Genomic DNA, 16,030 nt, shown 5'->3' with positions numbered 1-16,030 from the left:
CACCAAATTGTACACACTAAATACACATGGGTTATTGTACGTCAATTACATAGTAATAAAGCTGTAAAAGAATATTGCTTCTCCTTTCCTAGACTACGTGCTCTGGGTATACACCCCTAGTCACCTTCTCTCCTGAATCATCAATCCCTGTCCCTCCACCTGCTCCCATGGTGCCTTCTCTTTGGCATAAAATAGGAACCCAAATCCCTTCTTGTGCAAATTGCTTCCTCGGGACTCTTATGCTCCTCCGGTCACTATCTTTTCTCTCTCTCTCTTGACTACAAGTGTTTATGATGGCAGTAGTACATCCAACCCCAAACATTCCCACTTGTGTCTCAAGTCCTGGCCCCCTGGCATCTCTCCCCAACACTCTAGGTGTACTGCCTTCTCCCTGTCTCCAGTGATGCCCGCTTTGATAATGTCTTCTGGGGTTACACCTGTCAGGCTGCCCTGACAACACTCTTCCCGTTCAACCTCCAGTCTGGAGACTCCATTCACGTCTCACTCAACAGCTCCTTGCCTTCCAAACCTTGCCCGCCTGTGAGTTTTTAAGCAATCTGCCTCCCCTTCTCTCCATTCCCTATGCTTGGCAAATCTATTCAAGCCTCTCCATACAAATGGCTTACCCTTCGCTCTGACCAGTTTCTGGCTGTTTAATACCTTTAGTGAGAAGATCCAGAGCACATTGTCAATGACTGATGGAACTTGCCCTTGGTCTCTACATTTGGGTATGGGGCTCCTCAGTGGCTCCAGGGCTCTCAGCCTTAGCCACTGAACAGATACAACACCGTGCAAACCCTGGAGAGAGAGTGATTCCCCGGGCTTGTCTGCATGGGACTATCCAAGAGTCTTTCCCTAGGCATCTGGCATGATATCAGGAGCCTGAATTTGCAGGGACCATCACACAAAACTAGAGAATGGAGGTGAGTGAGAGGAAGAAGAGCCAGAGATGGATCCTGTTGGAACCTGACATGCATATTCTGCACACCAAGCTATGTCTAAAGTCAGCCCTCCTTTGAGACTGTTGTAGAAGCTGATACATTTACTGTTGAATTTTCTATTACTAGCAGCAACCAGAAGACTATGAAATGTATATCCCCTCAACTATGGTGTTGAGGCACATCCCTCAGCAAGTGTTTCTTCCATCATTGAAATACACTAAGCTAAAAATCCATGCATGAGAGCTTATCACATTACAATAATAACAGAACACATACCCTATATTCTCTTGCAGACCAAAAATCTCTCTAAGAAAATAAAGCATATCTGCTCACCGTTTCATGGCATTGCAGAGCCTTGGGTACCACGGATACCCAACACCCTGTTTAAATTTGTGTTGATCTCTAAAGAGTTGTTGTTGTTGTTTTGTGAGAGAAGAATGTTGAGCATCACAACTGGATTAAGATTTCCTTTTAGGTACGCATCATTAACCCTTCCTTTTAAAATTTCATTTTATAACTCTTCCAGCTTAAACTTTTTCAGTGGCTCCCTCTTGTTCCTAATGTGGAATTCCACCCACTTACCAGACCCACGAGGCCTGCAGGATATGATCCCTCATCATTGTTCCCATTTCATCCTTTGCCACTGTACCCCCGGACCTTCTTCATGTGCCTCAGACATATTACGGGACTCTCTTTAGTTCTTTGAACAATCCCAGATCTTTTCAACCTTGGGACCTTGACCTTGGTATTCCTTCTGCCTAGAACGTTTATCTTGTCATCTTAAATATCATCTTCTTAAAGAAAGAGTCCCAGACTATTCATCTGCAGGGAGTAGCCCCGCACTTCTTAATCCTCCATGGCGTCTGCCTTTTCCTTGAGAGCATGTATCACAGTTTGTGTTCATACAGCTGTTTGATTGACACATGTTCACTCTCTGACTCTCAAACTAAGTCATAAGAGGGAAAGGATCATTTCTGTTCAGTTCAGCCACGTTGCCTAGAATAAGTCCTGGCCATAGCAGATGCTTAAAAATATGCATGAATAAATGAATCTTCCACAGCAGGTCAATAGAGATGGCACATACTGAGGCTTAAGAGATAAAGTCTGATTAGACATTATTATATATCATTTTCAGTCCTAAAGTAACCTTCTGAAGCCCTACCAACATTGACTGTCACAAAATGACCAAAACCAAATAAAGACCAACCTTGTAGGTTAACACAGCCAATAACAGACAACTGGTAGACCAACAAACCCGTTTAATAGACTTGTCCCCAAGTCTGAACAGCCAGATATAAATAGGCAGGAGCAACACTATTCACAAAACTCAGAGGTGGAAACAACCCAAATGCCCATCAGTGAATAGATGGACAAATAAGTGGCATAGCCATGTGATGGAATAGTATCCAGTCATAAAAAGGAACAAAATAAAAAAAAAAAAAAGGAACAAAGTAGTGATACATGCTACAGTGTGAAGAAACCCTGAAAACATTGTGTTAAGTGAAAGAAGCCAGCTGCAAAAGGTTATCCCATTTTTAAGAAATATCTAGAATGGGCAAATCCATACAGATAGAAAGTGCATTTGTAGGAATGGGAAGTGTTTCTGTAATGGGTATGGGGTTTCCTTTTGGGGCTATGAAAATGTTCTGGAACTAGAGATGGTGATGGTTGCATTGAACTGTGAATCTTCTCAATCCTACTGAGTTATATACATTAAAATAATGGTTGAAATGGCAAATTCCATATCATATAGATATTTTGCCATAATAAAAAAAGGGGGAGATAGGCAATAGACCATGTTAGAATGTATGTTATTTTTTAAAAATCTCCAAACCCGACCTCGAAATGAAGTACCAGGTAGCAAAGCAGTAAATGGTTACTTTGAGGTCCCAGAAATAATCTCCTGCTGCAAACCGTGAAATTCCTTCACAAATACTGGTTTTTTGGAGGGCTGGGGGCAGGAGAAAGAGGCATGAGTGCTTTCTACTGCAAAATGTTCTAGACTAGAGGCTTGGTGTACCCAGACATCTAAAGAATTCCACAGAACAAGGCGTCTCAAATGAACATATACATCTTGTGGTATGCATGGTTATTTCAGGCCACACACAGACGAGCAAGTGTTTAATTTTAATAATTATTTTTGTTTAGGCTTATGTTTGATTAATAGCCAACAATGCCAGTTTTTAACTTATGGTGGTGATAAAATGTTTCTTTTTCATTTGTTTGCTTGTTTTTAATCCACTGAAAGCATTTACATGCAATGAAATAGACCCTTTTTGGTGCACAAAGTAGTATAAAGAGCCACCATCAAAATACAGAACATTCCGTGACCCTGTAAAATTCTCTGGTGCTGCCCCTTTGCAGCCCAGGCTTTGCTCACCCTATGGCTTCCTCAAAACACAGAACAGCACAGGTAAATCTCAAAGGAATGAAGAAAGCTGGAGAAGCTGAAGAGTACAAGCATTGGGCTGGGGAGGAGCTACAAAGGGGCATGGGGTTTCCTTCTGGAGGATGGAAATATTCCAAAATTAGATGATGTCCTTGGGTTTGGGTTGCACGAGTCTGCAAGTCTATTAGAAATCAGTGAATTGTACACCAAAAAAAAAAAAAAAAAAAAGGTGAATTTCTGGTATACAAATTACACCTCCACAAAGCTGTCAAAATCACATCATGTATGATTCTACCGAGAGAGGACCCCCTTCCAGAGAAGGCAAGGCAACAGCAAGAGCATTTAGTTGAAAGCTTCCCTTTTCAGAATAAAGGCGGCTGGGGAGAGATGTGTGGATTTAAGCAAGTAACAGGGCAGAGGCCTCTAGGCAGGTGGACTTTGCAGGCTTGGGGGCTGCCAGGCCCCAGGAGCCCCGTGGGGTGGGGTGTACCCCGCGGCCACCCACCTGGGCCCACACCCACTTACTGTTGCGGTGCCGGACACGGTCTGCGCGCTGGTGTCCGCGGCGCTCTGCTCCGAGTGTGTCTGGGCGGGAGGGTACAGGTTTAACGTGTGCTCGGGGACGGTGGTCTGGCCCGTGTACTCCGGAGCGGGGTGGGGGTGAGGCGCCGTGTACTCCGCGGGGATGCCGTTCTGGGGGGGTGCAAACTGGGCCGATGCGTAAGGCTGAGCCATTGTGTCCGGGGCAGCTGCTGCTTCTTGATTACCCTAAAAAGGAAAAAAAATCAAAAGGGGGATAGGGGAGAGAGAGAGAGAGAGAGAGAGAGAGAGAGAGAAATGAGAACCCTGTGAGCAGACCCCTTCCCCAGGGCCCAAGGATGAGCGCTCCCCCGATGCTGCACAGGTGCACAGGTGTGCAGGTGCACAGGTGCCCCCACTGTGCCAGGAGCCCTACTGGGACGCATCCCACTCCATCCTCAGCAGCCCCCAGGGAGAATGTATCTGTGCTCCGCATTGATACAGGCATAACCCATTGCGCAGATGCAGAAACCGAGGCTCAGGAAGGGGCCTCACTTTCCCTCCAAGCCTTCCAGCCCCATAGCCAAAGACTGGGAGGGCCTGCGCTCTGCCCGATTAGATTTCTCTGGCAGATCCTCCGTATTTCATTCTTATTTTGGAACATGTGAGCATGTAGTTGTCTCCAGTGACAGCAGAGCCTTGATTTGATACTTAAAATGCCAAGAGAGATTAAATTGAACGTGTGTGTTCTTGAGAGGAGAGACAATTCATCTAAGCATTTGAATTTAATCAAAGTTTTATGTGACTTGGCTCACATAATAGGATGGGGGGGTCCCTTTAATGGTCACAGTGTGTGTGTGTGTGTGTGTGTGTGTGTGTGTGTGTGTGTGTAAATGTTCCCAGCGCCAATAATGAAGCAGCCAATGGAAATTCAAGACCTAATTTGGACAAAGATGGCACTCTGGGATTCTGTGTTCACCATTTTAAGTATTGTTACAAAATGCTGGCCTTAACCTCATTAGTCAATGCCTCCCCTTGCCCCCTGACTTATTATTATTATTATTATTATTATTATTATTATTATTATTATTTTTATAAGCATAGAGTATTATGTAACAATTCACCCTTCCAGTCAAAGGAATTAAAAAAAAAAAAAAGCAAAAAAAAAAACCCAACCCTGAATTCAAATGCTTCCATTTCAGGAAACATCCATCTCTCTCTATTCCCCCACCTGTACCCTCCTAACCTACTACCCTGCACACACACACACACACACACACACACACACACATGCACACATGCAAACTGCACCAGAGACTGTAACCCAGAGGTCCAAATTTTTCATGGTCTCAAGAAATGAGATTTTGCACAGTCAGAGAGAGAGAGAGAGAGAAGCATAGCAATTAAGCACACCAAATAGCTGCCTCTCCCATTGTCTGTGGTCAATTAGATGTGACTTCAGCCCTCATAGAATGATACCAGGGCAAAAATGTCAGAAAAGCTCATGTCTCCTCGGTCCCCGCCACCAACATTCGAGAGCCTCTCCAGCTAACGCAACCTGAGTGCAGCAACAACATTATGACGGAGAAGGGACCAAAAAAATAAAAAAATAAAATAAAGTTTATTCTTGGAGCTGCGCGAGCAGCGCTTGTGCATTTGTTTAGAAGGGCCCTTAATTAGAATGTTAAAGATGACACTTTGAAGAGAACTAAGCTTAGGATAAGTTTAAAACATTTTACAAGTGAAAACATTCCCATCACGCCCTTTCCTCCCCCAGACGAATGTCTCCAAATGTCTGTGCCATTGGAAGCAGAAATGCACAGCCATTGCTTGCTTTCTGTCTAACATCTTTTCCTTGCGTTTGGGGCTGTGTAGAGTCTGTGCGTGGCTGGATCCCTGCCCTTGGGAGGTGAACCCTGACCATCCTCAGGAAGCCCCAGGGGACACTCACTGCCATTGCTGCTTCGTGTGCATTGGTATTTTCTTCAGGAGTAACACCTGGTTTCCTTCTAGGGGACACTTCCACTCTCAGCCCACAGAGTGCAGATGGGGCCAGGCATCTGCAGGTGACCTCCTGTCTCAGGTGACCTGTCTCAGGTGACCTCCAGACACAGTCATGTCACACAGTCACATGACCCTGGCTAATCAGAGGGTTCCATGGTCACAGTCCCGGGGACATGGACTCATGCCCATCCACCTAAGCCAGTTAGTGAGTTAACCTCCAGTTATGCCAAGGAGGCTTAATCCTGGAGCTTCCCTGGAGCTTAGGGGAGAAGCCCTCTTTCCTCTGGGATTGGCAGCTGTAAAAATAATGTAGCCCTGGAGCTGCCAGCAACTGCCACTTGAAAGGGACCCACCTAGGGCACAAGCCAACCCAGAGGGAAACAGAGCCCAGAAATTGAGAAACAGGTCAACTGAGTCCCAGTGACATCATGTGAGTCCTTGGATCCAGCATTACCTGCAGTTAATAGCACCACCGTTTGTTTTCCTTATAGGACTCAGTAAATGCCTCATTTTGCATAAGATAGTTTTTTCTGTTACTTACAACCAAAAGAGTCTGGACCAGTAAGAACAAAAACATCCTCTCCCGTCTATCAGCCGACTAACATCCTCTCTTCTCCAGGGCTGCTCAAGGAACATATCCCTCCGTGCACAAATTCTACATGGGGCCACTTCTTTCTGGCTGATGGGAAGCCCCAGAAGCTTTGGGACCCTGAGAACCCTCCAGAGGGAAATTCATTGTGTCAGATTCTACCTCTGCCCAAAGGTCTGTTTCAGTAGCACCCACCTTTGATCTGGAGCATCTTTGGATTAAAAGCCGTACTTGTGAAAACTCCAGGTGTGGCCCCATAGGGGAGCGTGAAATGATCCCATAAGCAACAACGGAGAGATGGTCACACAGAGAAACAGCTTTCCTTCCTCTACCTCCAGCAGAAGGCACTTTTATGGGGATACACAGGCCCATGTGGCCTTTCCACACAGCAGAACAATCTCAGGAAGAGTGACCTGTCCCCCATAGGGATTTCTGTTAGAATGTGGGCTCTCTGCATCACAAGGAGAGAGGTCTGCCCTCAGGAAGCCAACAGTCACTCTGTACTCTCAACACCCATCACGTCTACCCATTCACTGTCTCTCTGCCTCAAAAACCCTCTCTACTTCCTAGTCTTGATTGTCCTTTCAGGTCCCAGGCCAAGTCTGCCAGCAAGCCTTCCTTGACTCTAGGCCCACTCTGTGTCCTCTATGCTCCATCGTAGCCTGTGGCCACATGTCACATAACTCCTAGCACTGCCACTGCCTGCTTTTTTATCTGGGAGAGTCCTCACGGCTGGGGACTGTGTCGCGTTCTCCGTTCCATTTCCAGTGTCCCGCGGCATGCTAGCTGCAAAGTGGGCATTTACAAGTACTTGCTAAATGAATGCATACCTGAATAACAAACTCTGGGCTCTGAGAAGCTTAACCTCACAACAGGACATAGGGGGGTTGGCAAGTGACCCATGGGGTAAATCTGGTCCACTGGTTGTTTATAAATTAAGTTTTATTGAGACACAGCCATGCTCATCGTGCTATAATGACAGAGTTGAGCAGTTGTGAGAGACCCACAAAACCTAAACTGTTTAACCATTTTGCAGAAAAAGTATTTTAATCAAGGTGGCAAAGTTATCACTAAATATGGAGACATCGTGTAAGAAGCCACCAGTGCGTAAATAGTTTGGGCAGGAAATAAAGTTGGCAGTAGTTGCATTCTTCCCTAAACCAAGGAGGGAAGCTCAGCCAAACTTGCGGATGGGCAGTGTCGGGGATTGGCAGTGTGCCCAATGGAGGGGTCAAAGTCTTCTTCGGGTTGTATGTGCTTTCCATCTCTGCACCTGTGCGCTGTAAGCAATGCATGCACACACACAGGCTTTAGACCCAACACAGTGGGCTGCTGAGGGGAGGATCCGTGACAGCCTCAGGCTTGCAAGCTCATGTGAGAGGGATGCCTTCTTCTCACCAGTGCTCAGAAGGCACACTGAGTGATGCGGCCTTCTTCTCAGGCCTGGAAGGTGCCAGGCATTGTGCTGGGGGCTTTGCTACAGTACTTCTTATACAAGGTGACTGCTCCCCTGGGGATATCTGACAATGTGTGTAGACACTTTTGGTTGTTACTAGTGGGATGAAGGGTTGCTGCGAATATCTAGCAGGGAGAGGCCAAGGATGCTGCTAAATACCCTACGATGCGTGGACAGTGCCCACCACACAGGATTACCTATCCCCAAACATTGGTAGGGTCAAGACCTAGGATCCCCACTATGCATGCATTGGCTTTTCATCCCATGTTGCTTTGCTGCAGTCCAGAACTAGGAAATGATTGTGCAAAATCACAGCAACAGGTAGCTCTTAGGGAAGCCAGGAACTGAACTGACACCTAGGCATCTCTCATCTGGCAAGACTATCACCTGGTGGAAAGGTCTGTTCCCATTTTGAAGTAAAGAAACCTCTCTCAGTTGTGCACACATCATGGCCTCAAGACCCGCTACCAATGTGGTGGTGGTGGTGTGTTACAACCTACCGGAGAGGGGAGTCAGGTGCTGGGGTACTCGATGCAGAAATACCAGTGTTCCATTAGCCAGACTAGCCCTTGGTGCGTGTTAGAGCAGAAGCCTGGAAAACCTATGCCACCTCAAGCCCAGGGCCTAGCTTCACAAGGTTCTGAGGCTGTCCTAGGAAAGGCAAGGGCCAACTGGGGACAAACCACCAACCTCTTCCAAACTTGGGCCATTTTGGCAAACTCAAGGCACCAAGCTCTAGGGGTTGTGTCCATGGTCACCAAGGAGCCCACAGGTACATTCAGGTCCGTGGGGCTCTGGAAGGCACTCCTGCTCCCAAAGTCCTCAAACAGATGTTAGTGGGACCCCCCACAGCTACTTATTAATACTGACAGCCGTTCCAGAGAGACCCTAATTAATATTCCCAACATTTGCACTTTGGGCTAATTACAGCTAATATTTAATTAAGATCATTGTACTTCCTATATAATTATTTTTCACCCTCAAATGCCTTCAGAGATGTCTTTGTTTCCTCCCTAGTGATGTTTCTGGATTCTTAGCTTGGCCCAAGGATATTTTCTGGAAAAATATATCTGCGTTAAGGGCACCTTTGGGACTCCAGGTCAGGGCAGATCTTGGGCACGTGCACAGGCTCCTGGTTGAGAGCTGAAGCCAACTTCACGTAGGTGACAGTGACAGACAAAAATTATTTGGAGCATTCTGGCTAGACATTCCCTCATTTGTAGAAGCTGCCTTCTTGCTTCTACTCCAATGCCAAACCCCCACCTTTCCCTAAATAAGTGGGATGATCACAGGGATTCTGATATCTACTGAGTCAGGGTGCTTGTGGGTGTCCCGAGGTGGTGAGGAGGGTGTTTTTGCTTTGCACAGCACCCCCACATCACTGAGCAAGTGCTGCAAGAGATCTGCAGACCTAACTTTAGATGTTCAGTGCCCGGACTTTCCTGGGTTGCTGATAAATACACAAATTTTTTTTTTTTTTTTTTTGTGCAAAATGCAGAGACCTTATGTTTTCACGTCCACTCTTGCCGCTGCAGAACTGGATAGAGACTTGAAATAGAGAACAGTTATTAGGAATGTAGAGGAAACTTCCTTGTCCTCATACCACAAGCCTCAATCAGAGGAGTACCTCAACATCGGCAAGATGATGTGGGACCCCATGATTACCCGAGACACCCCAATGGGTAGCTCAGACTCCGGTTACCGACAGCAAGAGGATTATTAAAATGCAACCAAGTCTGAGTCACCAAAGGAAAAAAAAATGCCATTTCAATTTAAATATTTTACTGAAGCATGAAATAGCCAGGATATTATTGCTATTTTAAGACAAACACCGTAATCTGACTATTAGCATAGCGTGCTGGCTCTACCGCATGCAGACGTTCGGAGAGGCAGTCTTCCAACATGGGACGATCGCTTCGGACACTGAAACAGCCTGCACCTTCCGTTTCCTCTCCAAGGTGGGCTCAGGAGACAGAGCCCGAGAGATGACGAGAGGGCCCCCCCCCACTCCTACCCAGCCAGGCATCTCCCTTCTCTCAATCCATTGCCCCAAGTGGTTTATTCAATAAAGTAGTTTTTTAAGAAAGTAATAAGAGAACAAAGGGTGGCAGCCCATCAGACTGTGCAAAATATTTTGGCCCCAAACCTAATGCAAACCACATTTCAACTGAGAAATAGTCTTTACGTGGCAAAGCACAAAGCGGGGATGTTCTTTTCGACGGAACCCCAGACTTTTCACGGGAGGGGGCAAGCGCCTCTCAGAGCTGCCAGGGTGGACTTTCAAATAACGAATCCTTTTTTTTTTCCCCTGTGTACGTGAGTGTGTTTCCCCAGCTTTCGTAGTTCAACTTCTTGAATCATCATCTGTCCCCCTTCTGCTGCTGGAATTGATTTGTCCCCTGTCCGTGTCTGGCCCCGAAAACCCCTTCTGGCCTAAACGCAGTCCTTGTAATGAAGCCATGCCCAGGGATTGTCTGGCCCTGATACACCCGGGGTTCTGTCCACATGGCCCCCCCCAAAACAAAAAAGCAGCCCCTCCTGGGGGGCAGGGACCTCCCCCAACAGAGACCCCTGGAGGGCAACCTCCCTTCTTGGGTTGCCTGCAATTTTCTATCTTGCAGACTGCTTGACTTGAGTTTTGTAGCGTGGTCTGTTCTACTTCTCTGGCAAGAAATTGCGCATATTCAGAGAAAGGCTCCAGTGCCTGAGTGGAAAGAGCTAAGCTGTATCGTGCCCCCGGAGGCACAGAGACAAAGAAGAAAATGCAAAATTACACCATTAACCTGCTGGTTCCGAGACCAGCTCAGTGAGACACATCAAGCAGAAAGCACACACGCGCGCTCACACCCAGACACGCGCACACACACACACACACATGCACACACACTTGGCTGAAACCCTCTCCTCCCCCCTCTCCCACCCCACCCCGCAGGATTCAAGGAGCAGAGTACACGGATCGCAGCGAGCACCAGAGCCTTAACGCGAGGAAAGGCTTCAGCTTCATTCAAATCACAATTTCGCGTGAAATATAAAAATCGGGAAAAATACCTGCTGCACCATCCTGCTTCCTTGCTCCTCCATAAACTTAGCAGCTGCTCTAGCCCCACACCACAGAGCATCTGCCCAAAGCGAGCCTCAGTTACGAGCGAGGGTGTGCGCTCGGTGCAACGTGTGGATGTCGAGGGAGGGCTGCTGAGGCCGCCTGGCTGACCTCCCCCTCAACATCTGACTGCTCCCAAAACCAACCCCAGATGGGACTCTTTCCGCCAGCGAGGCCTGGCCCATCAATCACGGCTCGCCCCTCCTCTGGCTCCTGTTCTCAGTTTCAGGGTGCACACTGAGCAGATGATTATATAGAGGAGGTAGGAAACACCACACACACACACACACACACACACACCGCTCGCCTACATTAATAGCTGTTTAAAAAACATTAGAAATGCTATCCTATGCATTGCCTGGAGCTGGAATTTATCATTACTAAACTAAATATATGGTATGCAAAGTTATGAAATCCACCGGGGAGCTTGCTTACTATCCTGTTTTGTTTTGTATTTTTAAGAGGGGGTGGGGGTGCCGAGGGTAGCAGGGGAAGAGACGGAGGCAGGATGAAGAAAGAGCTCAGAGACAGAGGTATGGGGATGGGGAAATTTAAAGAGATGCCCTGAGAACACAGGGGATGAATTTATAACGACGCTGCATCGTTAATTGGTAAATGTAATCTTAAAACACCCTAACTGGCAATGGTCTGGAAGATTTGGAAGCCCGGCTCCTTTGCAGACTAGCTGTGTGACCTCAGGTAAGTAGATGCGATGCTCTGGGCTCCAGTTTCGGCTTCTGTTTAGTAGGGATCATGAGGAGCGACTTCACAGCGTGATTGCGAGGATGAAAATAATAACCAAATCAGAACAAAACACACACACACACAGGGCTTGGCTTATAGTACGCGCTGTATAAACAGATTCATTCATCACATTCAGTCACACGGTGGGCAAAACTTAAGACCACCTTTGTCCCTGTGGACTGTGTAGTCAAGACAGGCAGCAGGCTCTCAAGAAAGGAACTCACAGATGATCTCAAAATCGCAGTGGTGATCAACGCCATGAAGGACAAGTGCAGGGGTCTTGCTTTCTCCTTTTCTTGAACTTTTCCTCCTCTTAGCTCATTTTTCCCTTCTCTTTCAAATGAGCAACAACAAAACCGTGTACAAAAAAATCCCCAGTGATTTCAATGCCAAATGCTGCATCAATGCCAAATGCTGCTTCTTTATTTAAAGCTACAAATACTTTGTTCTTTCTTTATTATTAAAACTACAACAACCAGAGTGAAATGTCAAAACAATTTCAGTTTTTATTTGGCCATGTCTTTCTTGCTCGCCAGGGGAAGAGTTTCAAGAGTCCCATCCACCCCTTCCAGTGGACAGCTGCTTATCACCGAGACACCTTGCTAAGAAGAGGAGAGATCTCGCTACACTGGAGGGAATGGATGGGGTTTCTGAAGTGATTAAACATGTAATTAAATTGTATAACAGAGGAGGGGGTGAGGGCGGGAGAGGCTGCCTAGAAGAATTCAACCTTCCTGCTGGTCTGTCACTAGTTCAGGTAGCCCCTGGGTGATTTTTTTTTTTTTTAATTCCGAGCTCCCCAGGGTTGGAAAGAAAATCTGGATCAACAGTATTTGTGCCATCCTTCCATTTCCATTTTTAATCACACTCCTGGGAAACATCTAATGCAGAATTAAAATAAGCAGCCCATGTAGGTTCCTTACAGGGACAAGTCGGGCCCATCTCAGAGCTGTGTAACCACAGAGGATCAGGCCCTTTCCTCTCCCAAAGCTCACTGTGCTCACAGATAACTCCAAAGCCAAGCTTCTGTCCTTCAACCCGGGAAAGGGGGATGAGATCAAGGCAGATAAATTCCCCGGTGAAGTATGTTCTGGAGAGTGATGGAGAAAATATTCAAAAAAACCCAAACCACCAGATAAACACAAGTATATCAGGGGGGGTGATAATTAGGGAGATGCAATAGGACACTGGTCCTTGGCCAGTGGACCATCAGAGTCACTTGGGGTTATTCTTATTAAAAAAAAAATAGACCTTGGGACTCCACTCCAGACCCACTGCCTTCGAATCTCCGAGGGTGGGATGCAGGCGTGGGCATTAGAGCTACCAGGTCATTCTACTACACAGTCCTGGGGGAAAGTGTTCTGCGTTTTTCAAATTATAGGTGTGATCCCTTGGGCTATAAAATCCATGTAGGGAATTATCAAGCCAACATTCTTTAAATGAAATAAACTATCCCACGCTGGGAAAGAATGGAATGGAATAAAAGGCTAAGAGTTAGTATTGTTTCATGAAACTTTTATGTGGGTGAATTGGATTGCAATGTAAAATCTTTTATGGAATGCAGTAAAATACGTAAAATTAAAAACACTACGCTAGTAATTTCCAACGTTCGTTACCATTTAACCTTTTACTAGTACTGTGGCTATCGAGTCAAAGTCAAATGTTCAGAAGTCAGGAGTATAATGGTAGGATTATTGGCAAGTCATTCAACCTTCATGTGCCTCCATTTCCTTATTTATAAACAATAATATGTATTCTTCTTCTCAATGAGGCTCTTGGAATGCTCTAGGGAAAAAATCTATAGGAATGTGTTTTTTAATCTACAAAGTCCCATGAGTACATTTTCTCTTGTGGGGGATGCAGTCCTTCTTGTCCAGCAAAGTGTACTGTCTGGAGCACACATGGAAAGGTATGTCAGGTTCTCACCCACTAGGCACTTGCTGCTGTGCTACGCACTCTAATCCTCTAATCCTCACAACCAGCCCCTTAAGATAGACACTATGTTCCCTTTTAAAGATAAGACAACTGAGGCTGGAAACAAGTGAAGAAGTATTTCCTACTATGGGATTTAATAAATTAAGTAGCAGAACCAAAACTTGAACCTAATCTGGTCTTAATAAAGAATTAACTCCTGCCACTGAATCCATACAAAACTGAAGATGGAGATGATGATGATGATTGTGATGGTGGTGATGGTGATGATAAAGAAGACAGAGATGATGATGATAATGATAAGAAAAGTTTTCTTGAGCACTATGTACCAGTCACTGTTCTAAGGACTGAGGATATAAAACTCAACAAAGGATCTTTGTCTACATTGCCTCTTCTAACAAGAACCCAATACTTTTATTGGGTTTTCCCCCTCTAAGGGAGGTGGAGTTACTTCCTCATATTCACATAACTGGGAAGTTCTGGTTAGCCCAATCCGTCAGACTCCTAAGCTCTATTTTCTAAAGCAGTTGGAGATGGGTTCGAATCTGACCTCAATTAGGTAACATACAAACTTTGGTTTCCCTAAGTACATCAGCTTATAGACCAGCACATCTTGAACAAAGAACTCTGAGATTGCTCCGAGGCCATAACTCACAAAAACAAATAAACAACAAAGATAACAAGGGTCCATGTCACAGATTCAAGTGAAAGCAATTTGTTTTATTTCACTTCTGCGGCCTCAACAGGGAAGCAAGAGAGAGAGAGGCCAGAAGCCATTGTTCTGTGGCTGACAAACACCAGCCCCAGAAATACAAACCAGCCAAGTGGGTGGCAGGCTTGCAATGACGAGGTGTCATGTTTGCAAAATGTTCCTGATTTTCCATTTGGAGTCACAGAAGGCAATGTAGAGGTTGTTTTTCTCAACTCCTTAAAAGTTAGCGACAATCAAATATTTATGGCACTTAGTGCAAGGCAGGGGCCTTGATATGGTTGCTCATGAGTTGATATTTTAAAGGGAAATGTGCTCATCTCTTAAAAAATTAGCAGCCTCTGGAGCAAGTGAAGATCCCAACCAACAGCACTGAGCGCTGAAAAAGATAGATTTTCTCATCTTTCTCACCATTGCCCCAGGTTCACAGAGGACCTTGACTTGTCCTTTCAGACCCTTGTCAAAGTTTTGACATTTGGTGTGTTTTGATTTTGACATTATATATATTTTTATATCGTACATTTTTTAAGGTCTGTCTCCAAGTAGACTATAAGCTCAATGAGGACAGGAACCTTATCTGTTTTTCTTATCACTATTGTCTCAAGCATTTCAAACAGTGGCATGCACATGTACATATTCAACAGTGTTGTTGAGTGAAAAATGAATTCCCAAGCTAGTCCCTTTATCCTTACTGGTACTAAGACATGCTCTGACTCACCCAGCACTTCAGGGCACTGAAAAACCAGGTCAAACCATTAAATGTTGCTTCTGCACTATTTTAAAAAAAATTCTCCACTGGGATATCCCAACATCGTACCGAAAGACTTCTTGTTGGAAGGTCGTGCAACATAGGGATTCACCTGTCTGTGTGTGAATTAGCTGTGAATGGCTTATTATTATTTCCAATCATTAATAAAAAGTAATAGCCAGAGCAGCTGGTATTTACTGAGTTCCTTCTGAGCATCAGACAATGTTAGTCACTTTATATATACTATTTAACTCCATCTCGACAGGTGGTATATTTTCAATAAACTTGTCTTTTATCACACCCAGTTCACAGATAAGAAAGCACAAGGTCTTGAAGTTAGCACATGGTAGACGTAGATCTCAAATTCAGATCTTCTTCCAAAACTGAGGTACTTTAAAATATGCTATGATTGACCTCTGTGTTGGCTAAGATGAAGGATGGTACTTGTAAGGGCTAGGGTGGGACTATTCAATCACAAAATATTTTCTGGCAAATCGCTCAAGTATTCTAGCCCAAGTGAGAGGCTACCAGAAAGGCATGGAATCTTTGTTCCTGTTGTCCCAAGATTCAGAATCCAAGGGAGTATTAATAGGGTTAATTATGATAATGGTGATTATAATATGATTGATAACACTAACATAATTAGAAGGGCTCATAACATGTACTTGCCACTGCCCTAAATGTTCTATAAATGTAATCCCTCAATGCAACCCACAGCCCCATGGTGTACTACAATCATTATCTTTATTTTATAGATGGGTGGCTTTAAAGATTAAGCAAATAATCTGAGGTCACTCCAATAGTGCCTGATGAAAAACTCCTGTTTGTACCAATCCAATTCTGAACTCAAAGCAGGAAGTTGAAAAAAAATAGAGGAAATGCCTATGTACCCTTTACTC

The 16,030-nt window shown here is 45.2% G+C and overlaps 1 protein-coding gene across 15 annotated transcripts in view; it reads right to left on the bottom strand.

Annotated features, from left to right (window-relative positions):
* RBFOX1 (RNA binding fox-1 homolog 1) overlaps window positions 1–16,030 on the bottom strand; it is a 1,051,909-nt gene that overhangs the window by 171,246 nt on the left and 864,633 nt on the right. For 13 of the 15 annotated variants that reach the window (XM_055340886.1, XM_055340889.1, XM_055340888.1 and 10 more), the window contains one exon: window positions 3,856–4,098. In XM_055340886.1, the coding sequence (XP_055196861.1) occupies window positions 3,856–4,098 (243 nt within the window). Of the gene's footprint in view, window positions 1–3,855; window positions 4,099–10,946; window positions 11,081–16,030 lie in introns of those variants that run through there. The other 2 variants (XM_055340894.1, XM_055340885.1) reach the window with 1 other exon arrangement.

The sequence above is a fragment of the Nyctereutes procyonoides genome, unplaced genomic scaffold (assembly GCF_905146905.1).
Source record: "Nyctereutes procyonoides isolate TBG_1078 unplaced genomic scaffold, NYPRO_anot_genome, whole genome shotgun sequence".
Classification (NCBI taxonomy): domain Eukaryota; kingdom Metazoa; phylum Chordata; class Mammalia; order Carnivora; family Canidae; genus Nyctereutes; species Nyctereutes procyonoides.
Note: the sequence above shows the minus strand (reverse complement) of the source record. Positions and strands in the feature narration are given on the sequence as shown.